Source organism: Schistocerca nitens, chromosome 3, assembly GCF_023898315.1.
Source record: "Schistocerca nitens isolate TAMUIC-IGC-003100 chromosome 3, iqSchNite1.1, whole genome shotgun sequence".
NCBI classification, from domain to species: Eukaryota; Metazoa; Arthropoda; class Insecta; order Orthoptera; family Acrididae; genus Schistocerca; species Schistocerca nitens.
The window spans coordinates 561,881,283-561,908,958 of NC_064616.1; the positions used below are offsets into that span (position 1 = coordinate 561,881,283).

At 43.4% G+C, this 27,676-nt stretch overlaps 1 protein-coding gene and 1 pseudogene across 1 annotated transcript in view; one reads left to right on the forward strand and one right to left on the reverse strand.

Moving 5' to 3' along the window:
• The window catches only part of LOC126248468 (glycine dehydrogenase (decarboxylating), mitochondrial), a 318,452-nt gene that overhangs the window by 215,716 nt on the left and 75,060 nt on the right, over positions 1 to 27,676 (reverse strand). The window contains exon 2 of the mRNA XM_049949479.1: positions 26,560 to 26,638. Within this exon, the coding sequence (XP_049805436.1) occupies positions 26,560 to 26,638 (79 nt within the window). The remainder of the gene's footprint in view (positions 1 to 26,559; positions 26,639 to 27,676) is intronic.
• LOC126250352 (5S ribosomal RNA) lies at positions 1,366 to 1,483 on the forward strand (annotated as a pseudogene).

Sequence of the window (27,676 nt, forward strand, 5' to 3'; positions counted from 1 at the left end):
GGTCCAAGCAGAGATTGTTCAGCACCTTGGAGCTGGTGTTCAGCCATGGCTACAGAGTGGGAATTAAACCAAATGCAAAAGTTTCTGTTGATCCATTGTGGAATCTAGACAGCAGCCAGTCAAATATTTACCAAGAAAAATTGCCAAATAGCCATATGTTTTCTGAAGTTACTTTATGTACATGACAATCAGTTTCAGCACGCCATCTTCAGGCCCCTATACACTCCATGTATAGACTATCAGATGCATCAATACTTGCATACTGGATCTATCAATATCAGGATTTTATGAATTTCTTTTGGAGTGTTTACTTCAATGATTTGACAAGTAACTTCTGAAAACGTATGGCTGTTTGGTGATCTTCCTTGGCAAATGCAAGAGTCATCGATATACGGTACAGGGGTGACCTGAGGCCTGATGAAAGTCACTAGATTATTGATCGTGATGAGGAAGAGTGTAACACTCAGCACAGAGCACTGCAAGCCACCATTTTCTTGGATCTGTGAGAAATCGAGTGACATACCAGCTCAAACCTGAAGCAACTGGTGGGATAAAAACTTGTGAATAGAAGCCACTGGGGAGCCTCAAAAGCCAGTCATGGAGGGTAAGTAAAATTTGAGGGCACTTAGTGGTGTCATATGCCCCATGTAGATAAAAAATAACTGCAGTGAAGTGTTGGTGTTTAAGAAAAGCCTGTTTGAGAGCCATTTCCAACCTAACCAGATGGTCAGTTGTGGACTGTCTGCTTTGGAAACCACACTGATAGAGGGATAAAAGGCCCCAAGATTCACGATTCCAGCATAATTCTTAGGTTACCATCCCTTCAAGCAATTTGCAGGCTCACTGGTGAAGTTTCTTGTTTGGTGGCTGTCAATGGACATTGTGTTTCTGCTTGGCTTAAGGATTTGGACAATGATACTATACCGCCATTGTTAAGGTAAGATGCCTTCAAGCCAAGGAAATGGAGCCTTTGAATAACATTAAGAGGTTGGATCATTTGATTATGAATTGAATCAGGGCCTGGGAACGTATTGTGTGAGGAGGCAGTTCCCAGTCAGTGGAAGGTTCATTATATAATTCGCAGCAGGGGTGAAAGGTAGGAAGATGTCATCAGTTTGTCATTTGTGCATTCAAAAGGTAGCCAGGGAAAAGATGATATTGACACTGTAACAATGTGGGTTGCAAGGTGCACAGCAGAAACAGTACAAAGACAACCCTGAAGGAAGAGATCAAGAACAGTTTTTTTTTATCTTTGGCAGCCCAGAAGACTACAGAGCTTGGCCCACACCTGGGATGAAGAGGCATACGTTCCTGAGGAGGAGACATAGTGTTCCCACCATTCCATATTACTGAGTTGAATTAGTAGGCAATGGCTGTGCCACAGTGGTAACACCAGTTCCCGTCAGATCACCAAAGTTAAGCACTGTTGGGCTGGGCTAGCACTTGGATGGGTGACTATCTGGTCTGCCGAGTGCTGTTGGCAAGTGGGGTGCACTCAGTCCTTGTGAGGCAAACTGAGGAGCTACTTGATTGTGAAGTAGCGGCCCCGATCTCGTAAACTGACATACAGTTGGGAGAGAGGTGTGCTGACCATATGCCCTCCATATCCGCATCCTGTGATGCCTGTGGGCTGAGGATGACACGATGGCTGGTCAGTAGCATTGGGCCTTTCAAGGCCTGTTCGGATGGAGAGTTTGAGAGAGGAGTTGAATTAGTGAGCCTTAATGTAATATCTCTCAAAAGTGAGGAGGTTGGTCTGTTTGGTCCACCATGACACCAGCTGGTGGTGGAAGGAGCCTGCAGAAAGGGGATAGCAGTTTCAGTGGTGAGAGTGATTAGGTCAGCGACGTCCCCCACAACCTTGTAAATGCAATCTGAAAGAGAGGGACAAAAGGAACAGAGGAATACAACTGGAAGTTGGCTCTTTGAAGTTCCCAGCATGCTAACTGGTCTGGCAGGTGTTGTTGAGGAAGTGATAGGATCATTGGAAAGTGGTAACTGTCTCAAAGATCATTGTAGTGAAGCCACGAGATTGGAGGAAGAGATCGTAAGGTCAGTAGCTGATGTGGGCATGAGTACAGTCATTGAGAAGATACAGATCAAGGTTGAAAAGGAGCTTGTCAGTCGGAAAGCTCCTACCAGATGAAGTGGTAACTGCCCATGAGGAGTGGTAGGCACTGAAATCACCCAATTGGAAAAAAGGGTGGCAGAGTTGTTGGACTAAGGTGGTCATCTCAAGATAAATAAGTGGCCTGTGTGGAGGTTGGTAAACATTCAAATAGTGATCACTGTGCTAGTTGGCACTCGCACTGCTATTGCTTCCAACAATGACAGCATTTGTGTGAGCCAATGCACAAATCCCTCCAATGATGATGATGATGATTGGTTTGTGAAGCGCTCAACTGCACGGTCATCAGCACCTGTACAGTCAATTTTTTAAACAGTCCAATCTAGCCACTGTCACAAATGATGATGACGAAATGATGAGGACAACACAAACACCCAGTCCCGGGGCAGAGAAAATCCCCAACCTGGCTGGGAATCAAACCCAGGACCTCATGATCCAGATGCAGCAATGCTAGTCACTAGACCACAAGCTGTGGACAAATCCCTCCAGATGCTCTCTCAGGGTCAGTTCAGTTTCGACAGAATGCACAGTAACTTTGATGAGAAGGGGAATGGTCATCAATGAAGTGTGTATCTTAAACAACAACACAGAATGCAGAATAAGGGGAAATTAGTTCTAGTAGTCTGGAAGGTGACACAATTCTCATTACAGTTCCACAGAGTCATTACAGTCTTAGAAAAGAACAACCTCCGTAGAATTTGTCTCTAATAACAGCAATGATTAGTAGTTCATATTTTCTGTGTGGCAGAATATAAAGAACAAGCACTGTCTTGAACTTGTCCTTGGTTGTGGTTAAAGTATTTGATTGTGTATTGTTGGAGTGAGTTACAAGTAGAGCGCTCACCACTAATAGCGAAAGGTACAAGAGAGCAATCAGGAGTTGCTGGGAAGAACTAACAATGGTAGGGTGTACTCATTGATTTGAAAAGATATAAAGCCACTGTAAGACACCTCTCCAGATAAGGCTGAACTATTGGCAAATAAAGTGTTCTTAACTTGACCCCTTAAGTGTTTGCACCCTTATTCACTTTCAATTAAGCAAACTTCACCACTCCATTCCAAAATCGTCAGTGCTAAGTATCCTAGGAGACTTTCTCCCTCACTATGGTGAGGGTAGCTTAGCTGAATTCAGCTCACATTGTTCTGATTGTGCCATGCAGGCCACACCTTTGACCAATGCTGGTGACAAGACCTATGCTGGGACGTGATGTAAAATTTCTGGTGTCAGGTGTGTGGGGTTCCTTAGGAAGCGAATTAAGTCCAAGGTGAACAAGGGTTGCTACATGAAGCCAAGGTGGTGAAGGGTCCACACCCATCAGGAAAGTGTCAGGTAGCTTGAAGTAAAGCTGCTGGAGAAATAGCCAAAGCAAACGCCAGGAGGTAACAGAGAAAAAGGATGCACCCCATACTGGTGGTCAAAGGAGTCATCGAAGAAGGAGGCATAGGATGGTTGGCTGGGCATGGCACACAAGCGGCATCCATATCTGCTGAGTAGAACATTACTCATGATGGCAGTAGTTCAGTAGCTTCTGCATAGAGGTTCTCAACCAGGCTAGTGTAATAAGGCGCCAGTGGTCAAACGGGGCCGGTCGGAGTGGCCGTGCGGTTTTAGGCGCTGCACTCTGGAGCCGAGCGACCGTTACGGTCGCAGGTTCGAATCCTGCCTCGGGCATGGATGTGTGTGATGTCCTTAGGTTAGTTAGGTTTAATTAGTTCTAAGTTCTGGGCGACTGATGACCTCAGAAGTTAAGTCGCATAGTGCTCAAAGCCATTTTTGGTCAAACGAATTCCACGATTGTGGATTGTATTTAGATGGTGTAAGATGGACGGATGTGAAGATGCATAAACAAAACACCCGTAGTCTAGTTTCTAACCGACAAGGGATTAGTATAAACGGAGGTGGATGGTCCGATCCGCTCCCCAGGAAGTACCGCTTAGGACACCGAGGGACCGGGTACAGCAGGCGGCAGGTAAGAAATGTCGGAGGACCAAGAAATTTTCCTGTCAAGCATGAGCCCAAGGAATTTCGTAGTTTCAGCGAATGGAAGAGCAACAGACCCAACATGTAAAGACAGTGGAAGAAACCCATTACGCCACCAGAATGTCATATAAACGATTTTGTCAGTGGAAAGCAAAACCAATTGTCGATGCTCCATGAGTAAAGACGATCGAGACATTGCTGAAGACGCTGCTCAAGGAGACAAGTCGGTGAGGGAAGCGCTGGGGACATTTCTGTCACAAAGGAAGATAAGTGCATATCTGCCAATCGCCTAAGCTCCATGGTCACTGAAGAGGCTGAATGGAACTATTCTGTAACTGAGTTAGAGTGCTTAGCAACTGTATGGGCCACAAAGCAGTTTAGGGCATATGTATATTGGAGTCATTTTACCATAGTAATCACAAGCCATTGTATATAAAACCAGAGAGCTTAATCCAAATGCCAGTGCATTAAGTCGAGGAAGAGACCTAAGTCATAAAGTAAGTACATGATAGTTTGTTAGTCAGGTATCAAGGGATGCACAGCAAGGCGTTTGATTCAGTTCCCCACAGTCGTTTAATGAACAAAGTAAGAGCATATGGACTATCAGACCAATTGTGTGATTGGATTGAAGAGTTCCTAGATAACAGAACGCAGCATCTCATTCTCAATGGAGAGAAGTCTGCCGAAGTAGGAGTGATTTCAGGTGTGCCGCAGGGGAGTGTCGTAGGACCGTTGCTATTCACAATGTACATAAATGACCTTGTGGATAACATCAGAAGTTCAATGAAGCTTTTTGCGGATGATGCTGTAGTATGTCGAGAGGTTGTAACAATGGAAAATTGTACTGAAATGCAGGAAGATTTGCAACGAATTGACGCATGGTGCGGGGAATGGAAACCGAATCTCGATGTAGACAAGTGTAATGTGCTGTGAATACATAGAAAGAAAGATCCCTTATCATTTAGCTACAATATAGCAGGTCAGCAACTGGAAGCAGTTAATTCCATAAATTATCTGGGAGTAGGCATTAGGAGTGATTTAAAATGGAATGACCATATAAAATTAATCTTCGGTAAAGCAGATGCCTGACACATTCATTGGAAGAATTCTAAGGAAAAGTAGGTTACAGTACACTTGTTCGCCCACTGCTTGAATACTGCTCACCGGTGTGGGATCCGTACCAGATAGGGTTGACAGAAGAGATAGAGAAGATCCAACGGAGAGCAGCTCGCTTTGTTACAGGATCATTTAGTAATCACGAAAGCGTTACGGAGATGATAGACTCCAGTGGAAGACTGCAAGAGAGACGCTCAGTAGCTCGGTACGGGCTTTTGTTGAAGTTTCGAGAACATACCTTCACCGAAGAGTCAAGCAGTATATTGCTCCCTCCTACGTATACCTCGCGAAGAGACCATGAGGATAAAATCAGAGAGATTAGAGCCCACACAGAGGCATACCGACAATCCTCCTTTCCACGAACAATACGAGACTGGAATAGAAGGGAGAACCGATAGAGGTACTCAAGGTACCCTCCGCCACACACCGTCAGGTGGCTTGCGGAGTATGGATGTGGATGTAGATGTAGATGTAGAAACTTAGACTGAATAAAGAATTACAAGCGGTGGAAAGGCATGAAAACAGATGAAGAATAACACATTCCGAAGTGCAACAAATGCCAAAGGAATAAGTTCACACAGAGCCTCTAGTAACAGCAGACACAGTGACGACGGAATTCAAGAAATGTGAGATGGACACTGTAGGTCTGTTAGATACAATAACGACTGCCAGTCGATACATCTTTACGTTCCACGTTCACCTGAGAAAGTTCACAGCAGCAGTACCAATCGAGAGACAGGACGCTGAGACAATAGAGCAGCCGACCAGGGCTCGAATTTTTAAGTGAAATGTTCATCAAGGGGGTAAATAAATTACTAAGGATTCGGAAGATCCAGACCACAGCGTTTCACCCACCGACAACTGGAAGACTTGAGAGAACGCACAGGACACTTGTGGAATATTTTCGACACTTTATTTGAGAGGACCACAATAATTACAACTGCTGATGATGTTGTGGTATAGGGGAAGGTATCGTCGTCGAGTGACTGTAAGAGAATAAAAGATGACTTTGACCAAATTTCTAGTTGGTGTGATAAATGACAACTTTCTATAAATGTAGAAAAATGCAAAACAATGAAAATGACTAAGAAAAACAATCCTGTAATATTCAAATAAAGCATTAGTACCATGCTGCTTGACACAGTCACGTCAATTAAACATCTAGGCATAACGTTGCAAAGCGTTAGAAAATGGAATGAGTGTGTAAGGATGGTAATGGGGAAGGGACATCAGTTTATTGTCATAATTTTAGGAAAGGGTGGTTCATTTGTAAAGAGGACTATGTATAAACACTAGTGTAGCCCATTCTTGAGTACTGCACGAGTGTTTGGGAACCCCACAAGGTCGGATTAAGGAATAGATTGAAGCAATTCAGAGGCGCGCAGCTAGATTTGTTACTGGTAGGTTCGGTCAACATGCAGTTACTACAGACATGTTTCGTGAACTGAAATGGGAATGCCTGGAGGGTAGACGACATTCTTTTCGCAGACCACTATCGACAAAATTTAGAAAACCGGCATTTGAAGCTGACTGCAGAACGATTCTGCTGCCGTCAGCGTACATTACGTCTAAATACCACTGATATAAGAGAAATTAGAGCCTGTATGCAGACATTTAGGCAGTCGTTTTTCCCTCGCTCTATTTGCAAGTGGCCCAGGAAAGGAAATGAAAGAACCAGTAGTGGTAGAAGGTACCCTCCGCTGTGCACCTATAGTGGCTGGTGGAGTATGTATGTGAACTTAGATGTAGATCTGTTGGTACTATATAGTATTTTTCTATTTAATATAGTACCTTGTAGTTGCACTGAGTCCGCACTGTTTGAGTTAATGTTTGGGACAAAATCAAACATTCCAGGAGTCCTACAGAAAAAGGAAGAAACTGTTGTATGTAATTATGACGATTATGTACATCAATTGTGAACTACACTCATGCTCATAAATGAAGGATAATGCTGATACATGGTGAAACAACGCTCTGGTGGGCGGTTTGCGGGTTGAAATCACCTCGGGGATGACCAAGCGGTGCATATGACCTGCGGTCGTCGCACGGTGGCGCTGGGAGCAGTCAGCATTCGCAAAGGTGTGTTGGTGCATGTCAGAGTACGGTGCAGCGAGTAAGTGTGCAGACGTTTTCAGACGTGCTAATGGGGATGAAAACGTGCTAATGGTGACTCTGTGTTGAAAATGGCTCAAAGAACACAAATTGATGACGTTATGAGGGGTAGAATACTAGGGCGACTGGAGGCTTGTCAAACACAGCTGTCGTAGCCCGGGCCCTCCGTGTGCTACAAAGTGTGATCTCAATATTATGGCAAAGATTCTAGCAGACAGGAAACGTGTCCAGGCGCTACAGTACGGAACGTCCACAGTGTACAACACCACAAGAAGACCGATATCTCACCATCAGTGCCCGCAGACGGCCACGGAGTACTGCAGGTAGGCTTGCTCAGAATCTTACCGCAGCCACTGGAACAGTCATCTCCAGACAAAGTCTGGAGACGACTGAACATACATGGTTTATTCGCCCAGAGACCTGCAAAGTGCATTCCACTGACCCCTGGTCACAGGAGAGTCTATAAAGCCTGGTGTCAAGAACACAGTACATGGTAGTCCCAGGTTATGTTCACGGACGAGTCCAGGTATAGTCTGAACAGTGATTCTCGCTGGGTTTTCATCTGGCGTGAACCAGGAACCAGATACCAACCCCTTAATGTCCTTGAAAGGGACCTGTATGGAGGTCGTGGTTTGATGGTGTGGTATGGGATTATGATTGGTGCACATACACCCCTGCATGTCTTTGGCAGAGGAACTGTAACAGGTCAGGTAACGGGACGTCATTTTGCACCAGTTATGTCCGTATTTTCAGGGGTGCAGTGGGTCCTACATTCCTCCTGATGGATGGTAACGCACGCCCCCACCGAGCTGCCATCGTGGAGGAGTAACTTGAAACATAAAGTATCAAGCGAATGGAGTGCGCTGCCTGTTCTCCAGACCTAAACCCCATCGAGCATGTCTGGGATGCTCTCGGTCGACTTAACACTGCACGTCTTCAAACCCCTAGGACACATCAGGAGCTCCGACAGGCACTGGTGCAAGAATGGGAGGCTATACCCCAGCAGCTGCTCGACCACCTGATACAGAGTATGCCAACCCATTATGCGGTCTGTGTACGTGTGCACGGTGATCATATCCCGTATTGATGTTGAGATACATGCGCAGGAAACAGTGGCGTTTTGTAGCACATGCGTTTCGGGACGGTTTTCTTAACTTATCACCAATACTGTGGACTTACAGATCTGTGTCGTGTGTGTTCCCTATGTGCCTATGCTATTAGCGCTAGTTTTGTGTAGTGCCACGTTGTGTGGCACCACATTCTGCAGTTATCCTTAATATATGAGCATGAGTGTAGAATGCAAGGACTACACTGAGGAAGCGAAAGAAATCAGTAAGGTTCATTATTACAAGACAAAGAATCAAAGAACGTTTTGGACAGGTGATAATGTACTTTTGTACGATGATGCAGTAAGGAGGAGCCGTTCTACGAAGACAGACGTACACTTCTGAGGACGATACGAGGATATTACAGTAAACCTACCCAAAGAGAGAATTAAGGCGCTTAGAAGCAAATAGATGAAAGTACGTGAAATCTGGTTGAAGCCTTATTATTAACTACAAGAAGAGGACTGATCTCATGGGGATTGATCCTGCTAAGTGGATGGTTGAGCGCCGAATTCCATTAAGACGAAGTGAGGATCCGAAAGACAGAAAACTCACGTGGGATGTACTACCATCGTCAAGGCAAGATGGATACCACGAATACCACATGAAAAATTATGACGTATGTGAACTTGAGAACACCTGATAATTTCTATAGCGTTGCCTGAGTAGAAAACAGACTCCCAGCAATGCAGAGAAAGATTACGCATACTAAATATTGATGGAAAACAACGAAACCCCCTACTCTCAAGTAATGAGGTTGATAGTAATAGACAGATTAGAACAAACTAAAGACTTATTTCAGCAATTAAGCGAACATGGATCCAGATACAGGAGGAGGATTTTCAGTTTCATAGGTGAATTCAGTAGAATATTTGGAACTCTGGACGAAGTAGATGCTTCATAAAACAACACACACAAGTTTCTGTAATACAAGAAACGTTGATTGGGCTAATCACAAGGCAGACTATATAGCGACGAATGAGAAACACGGCATCGTGAATCCGATACATATAGTAAAATAATTAAGGTTAATTCAAGACGATATTAGAAATGTACGATTCCTTGTACCCTTATCAGAAGCATATGGATACATGCTTCTGCAAATGATAGATTTGGATGTCTTTTTGTCAGATAATCTATTATTATGCCATTTGTCATTATGATTCTACTAGCAGAAAACAATGAGTTCAATTTATATAGAATGTTATGTCTCCCAACCACAACAATAGATGGTACAAGGAAATAAATTTTTATACAGCCGGAGAAAGAGTATTTACTAGGGAGCACATTGTGCTCATGTGGGAGCGATCTAGATGCTTGTAAAACAATAAACTGGTAGCCAAGATCGCAGGAATTCTTTTTATTCCATGATTACCGGTTTCGGCGAAACTACAGCCGCCATCATAGGATCTTAGGACACATACAGGTTACAACATTAAGGCAAACAACGGTGATATTAATAGTTGCCTATAACACGCAGGCCATACAAAATTGTCGTAAGTAGCACATAAGCGTCCAAGAGAGATGACATTATACAAGTTAAGTGTCTCCATCACAAACAAGTTGCTGTAATACAAACAACGTTGATTGGGATGAATCACAAGGCAGACTATATAGCGACGAATGAGAAAAACTGCATCGTGAATCCGATACATATAGTAAAATAATTAAGGTTAATTCAACACGATATTAGAAATGTACAATTGTATGTCATGGAGACACTTAACATTTATAATGTCATCTCCCTTGGACGCCTATGTGCTACTTACGACCATTTTGTAAGGCCTGCGTGTTATAGGCAACTATTAATATCACCATTGTTTGACTTGATGTTGTAACCTGTATGTATCCTAAGATCCGACGATGGCGGCTTTAGATTTGCCGAAACCGGTAATCATGGAATAAAAAGAATTCCTGCGATCTTGGCTACCAGTTTATTGTTTTAAAAGAGTATTTACTATTAAATGGTTCTAAGAAGTTGTATACTACTCTCATCAAATCAACTGAAATGTAAAGGGACTGTTATGAGAACAAAAATATGTAAACAAACCTTTACAGTATTGTCCATGTCTGACCAGGGCGAATGTGAACTCCAATGTTTGTAAAGCTGGAGTTATTCCAAAAAAAATTGGTCTGAAAGTTTGTGGACACATCGTTGTGATGACCAATTGCTGTACATAAGCCCAAAGAAGGAAGTGTGAACATCTTGTTTGAAGAACAGGCTTCCAGGGATAGACAATGGATTTTTTTAGTGTTTAACAAAACCTACAAAGGTTATGGATCACAGGAGCATAGCCAGTCAAATAGAATAATACAGACCAATGTCACCAGAAGCAACATTCTCCCTAGTATCAAAATGGAAATCGACTGCTGTGAGGAATTGGAGAGAAAGTTAAACATATTAGAGGTACCATTAGAATCATCATTAACACATGTAGTGACTAGGTTACATGACCTACGAGTAGCTGAAAAAAAAACTAGAGCATGTAGGGCAGTTGACTGATAAACAGCAAAGGGAAATGGACCACGAGAGAAGAGTCCAGCGCTACCCTACACTACTTGCATAGGCTTAATCTTAGCTGCAGTGATATTTGTATGTTGCTGTTGCTCACATTGCCCGTGATCTAGATACATAAGTTGTTTTGCAGATTGCTTTGGCTGCAGGAATTGTTGCCAGTCAATATGTGTAAGACTGCTGTAGTTAATCCAACCAAGTCTACTCGACTGACGGCAGATGACGTCAGCTACGAGAGATATCCTCATGAAGTTAAAGTGTAGTTAATGAAAAGAAGGTAGAAAAGATATATGGATATAATGTAATTACGCTATAAGAACCATCATGTCAAAAGACATGTATTTGTAAATTTAAAGGAATTAATGACACACTATATAAATGCTCATGAATTATTTTATGCGGGGAGGTGTCATGGCTGTCAAATTATAAAACATAGGAAGTGGCATGGCTGAAAAGTAAAGGAGAGATATATTGTTAAGAGTAATGTTTAAGACAGACTTGTTGACAACCTGCTGAGGAAATCGCAGTGCTGTAATGGCTAGACGAGGTCAACGACCTTGGGCACCAAAGTGAGACAGACTGACATCACACTGACACTGACCATAATGTTCGAGAATGCTCTGGAAGAATCTTTAAGAAGTCTCTCTGAAGAGTCAGGAAAAAAGTCTCTATGGCGAAAATCCGCACAAAACTCCCTAAAAAAAACAGTACATAGATGGCAAGTGCAGGTCACAAGACGGTGATTACCAGGAAACATCTAGGAGCAGCATTACACTTGAGCCTCTGAGTCACTACAGAGTGACATTTCGATGCTGCTGTAAAAAAGAAACTACGAGGAGACTGTACACATTCGAGGTAGGAGAACTGAATTCCCGATACATTTCCAGAAAAAGTTATTGAGTTTTCTGCCTGTTAGAAAAGAACAAGCTCTGTAGCTTTTGCTGTAGTAGTAGCAATGATTACTGTTGACATTTTCTATGGGCCAGAATATAAAGAGGAACAAGCACTGTCTTGCACTTGTCTCCTATTGTGGTTAAAGTAATTGACTGTGTATTATCAGAACGGTTTACAAGCAGAGCACTCAGCTCTGATAGTGAAAAGCAGAGCTCAGGAAGTAGGGGCTGCTGGAAAGAACGAACAGAGTTGTCGGGTGTACTCATTGATTTGAAAAGATATAAAGTCACTGTAAGGCACCTCTCCAAATAAGGCTGATGTATTGGGAAATAAATTCTTAAACTGAACTCTTAAATGTTTGCACCCATATTCCCTTCCTACGAATCTAACTTCTCTCTGTTCCAAAATCACCTGTGCTGAGGATCTTCTCCCTCTCCCTCCATTGAAGGTAACGTAACAGACCTCAGCCACGCAGGCCACACCTTCGTTCAAGGCTGGTGGTAGGACCTGGGCCAGAATACGACAACATTTATGTCAGTGAACATTCAGACCCCTCTGGACACCATGTTACTGTTGGTTCGTTTCCTACAGCAAGTTTCGTAGGGATTGAGCTTAGGAGTGACATTACCAGAAAGATTAGTTTCTTGCAGGGCGATGCAGATTGCAGGATAGAATGAAAGTAGTAGTTGTTGCTCAGGGGTGCGGCAATATTACCCATTACAGTTCCACTGTAAAATTGCTCTAGAGGTAGCCTGGCATGGAGGGGGTTTACTAAAGAGGTCATAATAGAGAATCAGACCATAGAGCTGTCAATCACTACCATCTGTTTTGATAAAACGTCCAGGAGCATAGGTTAAATAGAGGAATATAGGACTGCCAGAATAACCTCAATCTTTGATTTCTTTGTCTACTTCTCTTTCGAACTCCTAGAGGTTTTTGAGATTTGAAAAGATAGCGTGACACTTATTGAACTATATGAAAAAAAGTAAATTAGTTACAAACTACGGCGTGCACACACTTTATTCAACATGTAAACGTCGCTACAGATATTCGGATTTAGGTTATGTTCGATATGCCTGCCATCATTGGCGATGATGTGGCGCAGACGAAGAGCGAAATTCTGCATGATCCGCCATAGTGTTGGAACACCGATGCTGTCGATGACCCCCTGAATGGCTGTTTTCAGCTCAGAAATGGTTTTAGGTTTTTTTTCTGTACACCGTGTCTTCAATAGAGCCCCACAAAAAGGAGTCACATGTGTTCAGATCCGGAGAATATGGCTGTCAACTGAGGCCCATGCCCGTGGCCTGTGGGAAAGTGGCCCACGAAGTGCTCCTCCAGGACATGGAACACTCTCTTGCTTTGATGGGGTTCAACTCCATTGTGCATCTTGTCGAAATCAGGGTCACTTTGGATAATTGGGATGAAATCATCTTCCAAAACCTTCACATAACATTCGATATTCACCGTGCCATCAAGGAATATTCCACTGATTATTCTGTGACTGGACACTGCACACCACAGTCACTCATTGTCGATCGCGAAATGCGAATTCTCAGTCCCCAAACGCGCCAGTTTTTCTTTTTGACGAACTCATCCAAATGAAAGTGGGCTTTGTCGCTAACCCAAACCATGCATGCGCATACTAATTCCCATCATGCCCAACGGCCAACCGTACAGTTTAACGTCCTAATGCAAACCGTTCAGAAGTTACGACAACTTTCTTTTATATTGTTCAGTAATTGACATCCTGTCTGTAAGATTTAAGATAGGGAAGAGAAGAAGAGCAAGCAGCTCTGTGTTCGACACTCTATGGTTCCTTAGTCGCTATCTGGTATTGGGCTCTGTGTCTGCACGGTGCCGGCAGGGGTCCCCAGAGGGCAGGGGGCCCTTCTACCAGGCGATGCTAGGGGAGAGGAAAGCTTCTCGGACTAGGTATGAGGATGAGGGCTCGGGGATCGGGCTCCCTGACGGTAAAATTGTCGACTCCCCCTCATGTAAAAGGGGTTTAGTAGCAGTGTGCAGAATGGTTGATATCTGAATGGGTAGCAAGGCTTTTTCCACGGTTTTACGCGAAACTGGTCGTAATGACTAAGTGCAGACGTTCATATTACTTCTTAGTTTCAAGTACGATAACTGATTGAAGGTCTTGTATTCTTGGGTTTCAGTTATCTTTTGCAAATGGAGCACACCAGTGGGTGGGAATAATACTGGTCCTGAAAGTTTAAGTTTCAGAATCAACACACAATGTTTTGTCATGCTGGGTATTTTCATAATTGCCACAGGTGTGTTACGACATAGAGACGACATATGATCATGCAAGGATAGCTAGTGGGATGTAAGGCTTGGCATCACAGTGGTAAACTTTATTCTTCACCTTTGTGGAAGTGTAGTTCCCTCAGAAATTAGAATATGTTTTTTTTTTTTTTCGTTAAACCCATTGTCCTTCAGTACCTTTCTGATGTGACGGATGAACTGCACCCGTTGGCATTCCAAGTTGGCACATAGCAGTCCGATTGTAACAACATGTCCTGGTGAAAGAATGCCCTATGTTTTGTTTAAGCAAGTGTGGAGATTGAAAGAGAAAGAAAGAAAGAAAGAAAGAAAGAAAAGTTTATGAAAAGAAGGCTCAAGACAACAGTTTGCTTGAATAGGAGGGATGTGTTACACTGTCTTTTGCAACGCTGCCCTCCAAACTTATCTTTAAGGTCTCGCCAAGCAGTCAAGTGCAGACTAGGTTTTGTGGTGAATAGAGTTCTCTGTCAACTCTGTTGTCGCCCTCCCCTCTCCGCACCCATGGCGTAGTCAAGGGTGGGAATACTAAAAAAATGGTTCAAATGGCTCTGAGCACTATGCGACTTAACTTCTGAGGTCATCAGTAGCCTAGAACTTGGAACTAATTAAACCTAACTAACCTAAGGACATCACATACATCCATGCCCGAGGCAGGATTCGAACCTGCGACCGTAGCGGTCGCTCGGCTCCAGACTGTCGCGCCTAGAACCGCACGGCCACTCTGGCCGGCGGTGGGAATACTGTAAGGTTACTGGTTAGTTGGTTAGGTAGATAGTTAGTTAGTTACATGTTCCATAGATCATTTGAACGATTTTTTTTATCGCACTGATGTGGAACGAGTCGGTTTACAAGATATGTATTCTTGATTACTGTTAACATTAGTGAGCAATTTTTTTTAACCCTACTCATGCAACTACACTTTAAGAAACGCTTTTTCACATACAGGCTTCCAATTCGTCCATGGAATAAAGGGAGCTGTGCAGAAGAAATTATGTTAGCTTAGATCTAAAACTTGCTTTGCTACCTGTCGGACATTTTATGTTAGTGGACAAATAATCAACATTTTTCTTGTTGTATACTGAATGTCTTTCTGAGCCACTGACAGCTTTAATAATGGATAATAAGGGTAGTTTTTCGCTGTAGTGTTGTAGGTACAGACATCATTGTTCTTCTCAAATTTCATTAGTGAATATATGTATTGTCAAGGCGCAGGTAAAATGTCTAGCTTCTTGAAGAGGTTCTCACATCATGTCCATGCGAGAACAACACTTATTATTCTTAGTTCTCGCCTTTGTGGAATTAGTACTTTCTATACAAGCTTTTTATTACCCCAGAAAATTACTTCATAAGACATTATTTAGTGGAAATACACAAAATATGTCATTCGATTAATTCATCTGTTTTCAAGACTAGCAATTACACAAAGAGGGAAAACAACTGAACTTAATTGTTTGAGGAGCTAAGTAATATGCATCTTACAGCACAAGTTTTCACCCAGAAATTTTGACCATTCCTCTTCAGTTACCGATTCCTGTTCATGTGCTACATCAGCTGTTGGCATGATTGTTTTTTGTGCAAAACTGAGAAGTGTGTGTTTTTTTTTTCAAAATTATGTGAGAGCCCATTTTCAGAGACTCACTTAATAATTCTTTGAATAACATAATTAAAAATCCCTTCTGTGGCTTTCTCTCTAATGGGATTTATTGTGACACTAGAATCATCAGCAAAAGTACCAGTTCTGCTTGTCGAATGTTAAGTGTAAGGGCATTCAAGAATATAAGGAATAGAAGAGGACACAAAAATGAACACTGTGGGACACCCTTTGTGAGTTCTCCCCAGTCACTAATTTTTTTTACCCTTCCAATATTTTTTGAATAATTCAGCACAAGTTTTTACATTCTGCTTGTTAAGTATGATTCAAACCAGCTGTATGTAAAACCAACACTTCCATAATTTTTTTATATAAGAGTGTAACATGGTCTACAGAACCAAATGCCTTGGAAAAAATGACAAAAAAATACCAGCTGGCGATATTTTATTGTTTAAGGCTTGCATCATAGCGAGAGTTCCGATCTGAAGAAACTTCCAGCAAAAAGAATGAAGGTTCCAATTTGGGTAAGGACCAAAAGAAGTTAACAACGGTGGGAAGTGAAGTTAGGGCACATGAAATATACCAAGACAAGACATAGGTGACAACCAGTTTGTTCAGAAATTGCATAACAGCAAAACAGAAAAGAAGGAATACTGCAGTGACGCAGGGCCCATGAGGGTTGTTGGTGTGATAATGGGAGTACATATGTAAAACAGAATTTATACAGGCACAGTTTCCAACAAAGTATCAAATGAAATAGTATATGTGGATGAAATGCAGTATACAGATTTTAGAGTAAGAGCTAAAAGAAATGTTTACAAAGAAGAAACAAGGACGCAATTGTTAGATATTACTAGCTTTCATGTAGAAATCGTGTTTGAACTACAAATAACCTTTGCAAAAGAACTGTTTTCTTAAAATGAAAGGTTATTTCAAATCATTTTATGATTATAAAAATTAATTTTGCATATGCTTTGAATTATATTTGGCTTTAACACATTTTTAATCCTATTTCCAATTGAATACAAAGATCAGTTAGCATCTTGGGGTTGGCATATTTCCTCATATTGAAGTATGAGGTGACATATCTGGCGTTTGGAAACTACTTCCCATGTCTGCAGTATACCTATCACAACCCTCAATGTACAATTTTGAAGTTTTCGAGTGAAATATTTAACAGATACTGTTCATAATACTCAGACGAGTTACGGTATCTGTTTAGAGTTCTGAGAGAGATTATAGCTGCAGTAGACATAGCTAACCCTTTCCAGTACTGAATATTTAGTTATTGATACTGTATTTAATGCAAGTTTGCACAATCGGCTATTTTACAAATAACAATGCTGTTATGTATGCATACAGCCTATAGCGCAATTCAGTTGCCTATTTCCAATTCATTATAATATAACCAAAGAAAAAGTTATGCCCATTCCACTGGAATCTCACCATTTTAGAAAAATTGCCACATTTGCAACGTTGGCTCATGATTCCACAGGTGCGATGAACCGTCCTGCGTCAATCAGCAGAAAGATTTCATGAAGGAGGAAGCCGTTCTCAGCCTGAAGTACAGACACCTTTACACAACAAGATGTGTTGACAGTGCAAGAGCACTCATTCAGGACGCTGAAAACGCAGAAGACACCACCCAGCGCCTCTGAAAGGCAAGGCTGAGGAATGGTACGGCTCCAGGACGGCTCTGGACACGATGATCCAACAAGAAAAACAGAGTGAATGAAGTCACAACTGCAAAATGGCGACGCCCTGCCAGTCCAGCCTGATATGAGTTTGGGCTTGGAAGCGCTGCAGTTGGAGAGAGACATTGTCCAGTCACCTTAATTTGACCACCTTTCAAAAGCCCTAAGAACCACCTTTTAGAACGGAGTCCACTGCGAGACATGCAGGAAGAGAGACAGTCAAGGTACCGACAGGGATTTGGACCTGTGCTCACTCCTATGCCGTGGCCAAGTGCCCTAGCTTTCTTCGTTGAGGATCCATGGCGCGAACAGCCTGATCAAGGTGGTTCCACAGATTATCGACTATGTTGAAATCCAGGGAGCTTCGTGGCCAGGGGAGTATGGTAAACTCATCCTGGTGTTCTTCAAACCATGCCTGTGCACTGCAAGCTGTACGGTACATTGCATTGCTCTACTGGTAGATACCATTGCACCGGGGAGAAACAAACAGCATGTACATGGTCGTCAAGGATAGATGGGTACTTGTGTTCATCCTTTGTGATTATCAGAACCATAACGCTTCTTCCTCTAGTCTGGACTCTTCCGAAGATTGTCGCAGGAATTTTGCTTTCAAATGTTTCACGCTGTACATACCAATGGTCATCTGTCTGATAAAGCCTAAAACTTGATTCATCTGGAAAAAAAAAACCACTTGCTGGCACTCAGTAGACGACCAGTTACAGTATTAGCATGCAAATTCCAGAGTTCGTCACTGATGAAGAGCAGTCAGCATGGGTGCAGGAACCAGACACCTACTGTGGAGGCCCCTTCACAGAAACATTCGCTTAACGGTTCTTGAGGAGACGCTGTTGGTGTCTCCTTGGTTCATCTGGATGATCAACTACTCAATTTTTGCACATATGTCCACCCATACACATCTTCACAGGCGTCGTTCGTACCTGTCATCTATGGCTCGTGGTGCAACACACTTGCCACACCACTGGTTTTGGATAGCAGCATTTTGCCATACACAGTGTACTTTAGGCACGGCGCTATGTGAACAGTTTACAAACGTAGCCATTCTGGAAGCGCACCCACCCTTGGGCCGAAAAGCAGTGATCATATCTTTTTGGACATTGGATAAATTGCTCCAGCTCCACATTATGACAATGACTGTACTGTTTTCCACATCCTCCCTGACATGCTGTATATACTCTCAAATGCCAGTACTGCCAGCTGCTTTCTGTGAATGGTAATTGCACATTGACATTGAAGGTAAGCTGTGACTGGGCCATGTACTAAGCCACCATCTCAGATATATACACAATCCAAATTGGGGACTCATTCTCATGTGTTCTCAGTTACTGGACAACGTTGTTTGTACATAACTGGATACAGATGTGTATGTGATACTGCATGCTACAGTTTATGCAAGCTGTTAACTTTGGGATGATGACCACCTCAGTACCAGTTGAAGCAGCCAGCCACATTGCACGGGCTTTGACTCCATTGGCTGCAGGTGTTCACCTGAGGAGGAGTTCTTATGCAGACAACATGCGGTCTTCGCACTACTGGGTCACTTGCTTGGTGACTTCCTTCTGCTGGTTACCACCTCCCTGGTAGGTAACGTGCTCAAGCCTGGGCTAGTGACTGCCTGACTTCACTGATCACCACCCAGTACGGGTACATGCCTTCAACTTGGAACGTGCTGGTTTAGACACCATCCTTCCTGCTGTTGTACGCGGTGACCACGACGGAGTCAAGCTGCCTAGGGCTGTGCGTGTTATACATCGCCGACAGCATGCGATGTCGCCAACCTTCCGCGTCTTCACTGACGCCAGCACCTGTCTCAGCTAACACGTGCTGCCTCCCTGGCAAGCAGTCGCTGACATTGGCACACCGCACGCTTGCAACCACTATGTCCAGCCTTCTTACCAACTGCGATCTCGACTCTTTACCTAACATGAATCAAAGACTGATAGTCAGGGATGTTTACTAACAGTCTGTCTGTGATTCCAGTCACCACCACCTCCTCAACCCATGTCCAGGCGAGGGAGGGGTGCTTCATCCTGATCCACGAACACCTTCCTTGGGACCTCTTTCCGACTTCAACAGCAGTCATGTGACCGTCAGCAAGCCTGTGACCTTTAAGTTATTAGTTGTATGGAATAAGTTGATTTATTGCGAATAATACTTTGTAGCATTAACAATAACCATCAATAAAAGGAATTATTTAAGTTTAAAAGTGGATTCCACTCATTAACAAAACCTAGCTACATTTTGACACTTTATGAAGTATTCAGTTACTATTCGCGCAATCCAATTTGACGCTCTGCGTGGTAGCTGATGGGAGCGACTGTAAAGGGGAAATGTCTTCTAAAGCTGTAGCACATGCTCTTCTGATCTCCTTGTACAAGTTAAGTAATTTATTAGCTGTAGACAAAGCCCACTACTTCGCCGTATCACTACCCGTTCGTGTAAAACTTAATCGCTGATGATAGTGCAACCAAAGCGAATCAGAGGCTATTTTCTCGGAGTGCAGTCTGCTAGGAGCTGTCCAAACTCCTGTTGGTTCCACCATTTCTCTTAAAAAAGAACTGAAAAGAGCGAGCCTCCATTATAGTGTAAATCGTTTGGAAGATTGATGGTCACACACACACAAACTATCAATTGGTCAAAGTGTGTAAAATATTCTAAAATACACGCAATTCGACATACAGACACAGAGCAAAATGAATATGCAGTACACACTGATGGACGAGAACATTATGACCACAGCCCACCACGAGACTGGATGCTGCCTGGTGGTGTTGTGGAATCATGGCAAACTTCCTTTTGCCGGACGTAGCGCAGCAACTCGACGTAGCATGGACTCAACAAGTCGTTCGAAGTCCCCTGCACAAATATTGAGCGATGATGCTTCTATAGCCATCCATAATTGCGAAAGTGTTGGCAGTGCAGAATTTTGCGCACGAACTGACGTCTAAATTCTGCCCCATAAGTGTTCGATGTGATTCATGCCGGGCGATATGGGTGGCCAAATCATTCGCTCGAAATGTTCAGAATGTTCTTCACACCAATCGCGAACAATTGTCGCCCTGCGAGATGGCACATTGTCATCCATAAAAATTCCATCGTTGTTTGAGAACATCGAGTCTAATATGAATGGCTGCAAATAGTCTCCAAGTAGTCGAAAATAGCCATTTCCAGTCAATGATCGGTTCAATTTGGCCAGAGAATACAGTCCATTCCATGTAAACACAGCCCACACCACTATGGAACCACCTCTAGCTCGGACAGTGCCCTGTTGACAACTTGGATCCATGACTTCATAGGGTGTGTGCCACACTTGAATCCTACCGTAAGCTCATTTCAACTGAAATCGGGACTCATCTGACCAGACCACGATTTTACAGTCGTCTGTGCTGTTAACAAAGGCACTCCCGTGAGTCGTCAATTACCATAGCCCACACATGCCAAATTTCGCCGCACTATCCTAAAACGTTCGTCTATATCGATTTCTACGGTTATTGCTTGTCTAAGCAAACGCGGCTGCTCTCGGCCGTTAAGTGAAGGCCGTCGGGCACTGCTTTGTCTGTGGTGAGAGGTAATGCCTGAAATGTGTTCTCGGAACACTGCTGACACTGTGGATCTCTGAGTATTGAATTCCCCAACGATTTCCGAAATAGAATGTTTCATGCGTCTATTTCCAACTGACCATTCCATATTCAAAATTTGTTAATTCCCATCGTGCAGCCACAATCACGTCGGAAACCTTTTCACATGAATCACCTGATCACAAATGACAGCTCCGCCCATGCAGTGCCCTTTTATACTAGTGTACGCCATGCTACCGCCATCTGTATATGGGCATATCGCTATCCCATTGCTTTTGTCACCTCGGTGTTAAGATCTTAATTTAAAACAAATACACAAAGACGCATTGCATTTTTCTAATCGGGCTGATTCGATAAGAGTACTTGACCCACATCAGTTTTTAGTTTAAATGTGTATATCGGCTTTCGCTTCCCACGCCCGGGTTCCCGGGTTCGATTCCCGGCGGGGTCAGGGATTTTCTCTGCCTCGAGATGACTGGGTGTTGTGTGATGTCCTTAGGTTAGTTAGGTTTAAGTAGTTCTAAGTTCTGGGGGACTGATGACCATAGATGTTAAGTCCCATAGTGCTCAGAGCCATTTTTTTTTTTTTTTGGTATATCGGCTTCTTTTAAATATTTCGCTATCAAACTGTATTTATTTGCATCGAATCGGTAGAGTACGCAGGTTAAACTTGCAGATCAGAGAAAACCTCTTGCAACCAGTTTCCTACACTCCTGGAAATGGAAAAAAGAACACATTGACACCGGTGTGTCAGACCCACCATACTTGCTCCGGACACTGCGAGAGGGCTGTACAAGCAGTGATCACACGCACGGCACAGCGAACACACCAGGAACCGCGGTGTTGGCCGTCGAATGGCGCTAGCTGCGCAGCATTTGTGCACCGCCGCCGTCAGTGTCAACCAGTTTGCCGTGGCATACGGAGCTCCATCGCAGTCTTTAACACTGGTAGCATGCCGCGACAGCGTGGACGTGAACCGTATGTGCAGTTGACGGACTTTGAGCGAGGGCGTATAGTGGGCATGCGGGAGGCCGGGTGGACGTACCGCCGAATTGCTCAACACGTGGGGCGTGAGGTCTCCACAGTACATCGATGTTGTCGCCAGTGGTCGGCGGAAGGTGTACGTGCCCGTCGACCTGGGACCGGACCGCAGCGACGCACGGATGCACGCCAAGACCGTAGGATCCTACGCAGTGCCGTAGGGGACCGCACCGCCACTTCCCAGCAAATTAGGGACACTGTTGCTCCTGGGGTATCGGCGAGGACCATTCGCAACCGTCTCCATGAAGCTGGGCTACGGTCCCGCACACCATTAGGCCGTCTTCCGCTCACGCCCCAACATCGTGCAGCCCGCCTCCAGTGGTGTCGCGACAGGCGTGAATGGAGGGACGAATGGAGACGTGTCGTCTTCAGCGATGGGAGTCGCTTCTGCCTTGGTGCCAATGATGGCCGTATGCGTGTTTGGCGCCGTGCAGGTGAGCGCCACAATCAGGACTGCATACGACCGAGGCACACAGGGCCAACACCCGGCATCATGGTGTGGGGAGCGATCTCCTACACTGGCCGTACATCACTGGTGATCGTCGAGGGGACACTGAATAGTGCACGGTACATCCAAACCGTCATCGAACCCATCGTTCTACCATTCCTAGACCGGCAAGGGAACTTGCTGTTCCAACAGGACAATGCACGTCCGCATGTATCCCGTGCCACCCAACGTGCTCTAGAAGGTGTAAGTCAACTACCCTGGCCAGCAAGATCTCCGGATCTGTCCCCCATTGAGCATGTTTGGGACTGGATGAAGCGTCGTCTCACGCGGTCTGCACGTCCAGCACGAACGCTGGTCCAACTGAGGCGCCAGGTGGAAATGGCATGGCAAGCCGTTCCACAGGACTACATCCAGCATCTCTACGATCGTCTCCATGGGAGAATAGCAGCCTGCATTGCTGCGAAAGGTGGATATACACTGTACTAGTGCCGACATTGTGCATGCTCTGTTGCCTGTGTCTATGTGCCTGTGGTTCTGTCAGTGTGATCATGTGATGTATCTGACCCCAGGAATGTGTCAATAAAGTTTCCCCTTCCTGGGACAATGAATTCACGGTGTTCTTATTTCAATTTCCAGGAGTGTATTTCGGTGCGTTGCCGTATACCACGGATGAGCAACCGGCGGCCCGCAATTTGTTTCAACCCGGTTCGCGGAAGAAAGTCTTGGGCGAGAGAGAGGCGCTCGCGTTGTACTCCGCCTAGGACGCATTTTTGATATTTCAGCCGACACTCGGGTCGTCTAGGGTTTGCAGCTTGTGTATACTAATATAATGCTAAGTTCAAGCGATCGAGAGTTTTAACCTTTTTAAAATGAACAAAGAAATGGTAGATTAATTTATTTAGTGATAAAGAAACAACCCATGCCTATGTGATTAGTTATCAAAAATATTTTCGGACAAATAATGAAAAATAAAAACGTTTGCTAATAGTGTTTGTGAATATTAACACACTAAATTTCAGACACTGGAATGACCTACCTGTGACCAAAAATCCCAAAGGTATTCCTAATTGCTTGTCGACTGAGATTACCTACCTCAATGCCGTATTTTCGTGTGTTCCCATATTAGCATTACTAAATATCCCTTGTCCTTTGTGAACGTAATAGAAACTGCAACTGTTGAAACTGCAGGTTCTTTATAATAAATTAGCTGCAACCATCTGCTTTTATAGGTATTTATTTGTCCACTATGACATTTAAAGATGCCTGGCATCCCATCTCCAGATGTTTGCTTTTATTTACATGTTGCGAACGTTGTTTCTTTACTAACGTCGTTGCAACTTTGCAACGGAAGTTTTGACGACAGCTGTTTATGACGTCTAAATGACGTAAAATGAATACGAACTTCTGAAATGTGTGAAAATAAAATCAAAGAAATATCAAAAATGCGTGATTTGAGGCTTAATTTGGTGGCGTGGCGTATTGGGGTGCCTTTCATATCTGTTCGTTAGCACATAAACATTTACGTTACTGGCGCTAGTTTTGATTTTATGCGCTAGGGGCGGTGCTGTTGCGTCACGTGACGAGGCGTTCTTCGAACTTAATTACGTACGTGATCAGGCCCGCAGTTCACCAGAGGTTACCTATGGCTGCCGTATACGATACTTCCATAATCAAAGACAGAGCAGATCAAAAGCATAGTCGGTTCCATTCCCCACCAGACCCTGACAACTGTTCTCAATACACGGTCCCGTGACATTAATGAGATGCACGGCAATAAGTACTCGCAGATGGCAGCAATAGCAGTGGAATGTGTATAACGCGTGTGGTTATTAACCCGAGAGGTCAGGGGGAAAATTAGACGATGAACAGTTCTCCAATTCCTCCATGTGGATATCAGTATCGTCGACTATAAAAACATTATCAGCAAGGGAGAGTGCTCGCCGATAAAAATAGTACTGCTGCCACTTTCTTCTATTTCAAACTTTTTGCGTGATGTTTTTCCTCATTGGTTGCGTTGCATGGGTAGAGAGGACGGTTTAGTAGACATCTGATGGTGCGCGGGGGTATGCGTTGACGGCTTCTGAATGGTTTCCAGGTCTAAGTGAAGCTTTTCCTCTAACTGGTAAACTGAAAGGTGCAGCTACTCGGAGTTGAATCTGTGGTCTGGGTTTGTGTGGAGGCATTACACTTGGCAACTGGCTTCTTAAGGTCCGATGCAAAAGAAGTAGTAAACTCCAGAGGTTGCGTAGCTTTGAAAACTTTTTTTGTTTCACCATAGTGTATGCGTCTCTTAACCTTCAACTCCAGAATTTTCCTTTCCTTGTTATAAATCCCGCACTTCCTCCTCCATACTGGACGATCCCCAGAGCAGTTTATAAATTTCGGAGGACGTGTACGAGAACCATCAGATTCGTAAGATGTGCCTCCACAATTTCCACATGTAGCCCTCTCGTTATATGCTATTGTGATATGTGAAAATCTTTGACATTTGAAGTATTGCATAGGGTTGGGAACAAACAGTCGAACCTTAAGACGGATGTAGACTGCAAGAATATTTTCAGGTAATTCCGGAGAGTTGAAGGCTCAAAAATGGCTCTGAGCACTATGGGACTCAACTGCTGAGGTTATTAGTCCCCTAGAACTTAGAACTAGTTAAACCTAACTAACCTAAGGACATCACAAACATCCATGCCCGAGGCAGGATTCGAACCTGCGACCGTAGCGGTCTTGCGGTTCCAGACTGCAGCGCCTTTAACCGCACGGCCACTTCGGCCGGCAGGAGAGTTGAAGGTTAGAAGAAATGTTGTAGTATTTTTCCAGTGTGTCATTGACTCCTCATACAGTTCCGCACTTCTGTGACACCCAAGTTATTCCATTCTTCACGTAACTCCTCAGGGTCCATCTCCATTATATCAGAGTAGATAATCATGCCATCGCAGAATTTAAGGAAGGTATACAACTCAGCCACAACGGGGTAATCACCTAAGGCCGTGCATCCAAGAAGCTTAGATACATGGTGTGACGTAGCAGTTTCAACTAAAAGTGATCCAATACAAAATCGTTTAACACTTTCTAAGGATCCACAATATCCTCCAATGATTTGTGAATATATGAAGGGGAGACCCTCAAAGATTCCCCCTGCTCTCTTGATTCTGAGACTACTTCTCAGGCAGACTGGCCAACCGAGCTCTTTTTGCTAAGTAGGTGTTAGGTACTATCTGACGGCACACTCGTTCTGTCAGTGATATGACATTTTAGATGGAAAACAAGAAAGGAAAAATTATAGTGACAAACAAGCTACAGACCTTGCGCGGATTGTCACTATGCCCAACTATGTATTTGCAAACATAGCTCATATTTTTATAGAGCGAGCCAATTACTGCAATTATGATATTAAGTTTTGTTTCAGCATTTTTGCTTTCGGTATCCAATTTATACCTTTCCTCTACCGTGCCATCTCTCCATTTGCTTGATGTTCATAGTCATACCAAAGATTTCACTGGTGTTGCCTAAATGGAGCAATTGAGGAGTCGGTAAGAATACGGACATGAAAGACACACATATGTATACAAAATGGTTCAAATGGCTCTGAGCACTATGGGACTTAACTTCTGAGGTCATCAGTCCCGTAGAACTTACAACTACTTAAACCTAACTAACCCAAGGACATCACACACACCCATGCCCACGGCAGGATTCGAACCTGCGACCGTAGCGGTCGCGCGGTTCCACACTGTAGCGCCTGGAACCTCTCGGCCCATCCGGCCGTCCATATTTATAGAAGTATCGATAATGTGGAGCACTAGAAAGCAGCCATATATTACTGAAAGATTGACAAAAATATGCACGTGGATCCTCATATAACATATTATACTAAAGGAAATCACATGATTTGTGACAACACGAACTGTAACATTATTCCTTAAACTCTTATTTTCATTGTGAATTGTCAAATACATTTCGTGGGATTTAATAGAAATTAGACGAAGTTGAAAGATTCTTTCTTCTTAATATTTAAATGCTTTCAGAATTTATCACTTACTTGTTGGATCATCAATATCTAGGTCCTTATTCAGTCGGATGTTCTGGGGCACTGCATCATTGGTCATATCATCCAGCGACTGAAAATTTGAATTAACTTTCGTAAGAAACTGTACAAAGAGTACCATATATAAGAAAATGGAAGTAAGCATTATTTACATTTTATTATTCGTCTATTACATTTCTTATTTTGGATGGCTCTCTCTGTTATTCATGCGCAACTGTGTTTGTAAATAGAAAATAACAGACACCATGTTGAAGACTTGGTATGTACTTCCTCTGAAATAATGAAAAAAGCCTCTACATACTTTAGATGATTGGAAAGCCGAAACTTCAATCTAAGTTTATTAGTCATGGACTATCTGCACATATCTGTTCATTATTTTAATTATTATGTTACTAATAAATTTTTTTTGTGAAGTTATTACATTCACATTGTTGCCATGATATTTTAATGTAATATTTATGTTGAGGAAAGAGCAACTGAAAACAGCCACTTCTACTAACCAAGGGAATAGAAAACAGTGCCTGAATACACTTGTACATAGACTTTAAATAAAATGAAAACTGTGTATTCAAGTTTTCACCACGTCGTTGACCGCCCCGCAAGATGAACAAATGTGCCTGAAATGAAGCTTGTAGCACGAATTACCTATATAGCAATACACAAATAATTAATATTAAGGAAGTGTACATTTTAGTATCACCACATATTTAACATGGATGGAGGGTCACAAATAAACCAGCTATCTAACAAAAGTAACGCTAAGTCGATTCGAAAGCAGCGGTATCAGACAGTAACGTTAGGAGAACGTATTGGCCACTGAAGCGGCGGTACCTGTCGGTCTTCGAAGAACACTTTTACTTCCCAACCGGTTGTGTCTGAGCATTGTCCTGCTGAAATGTGACATGCAGAGTTGCTTCAAGGAGACGCAGTTTTGTTGGTTTTAAGATCCTCGTGACATAGTGGTTGATGTCCTTACTGCCGTCAACTAGTAGGAGCCGAGGTTGCATGTTGAATTCCACAGCGCAGGAAACTATTACACTTGAGTTTTTTCGAGAAGCCGCTCACCAGCGTAAGCAGTTCTTTTGTGGTCACCATTGTAGCGTTAACAAGT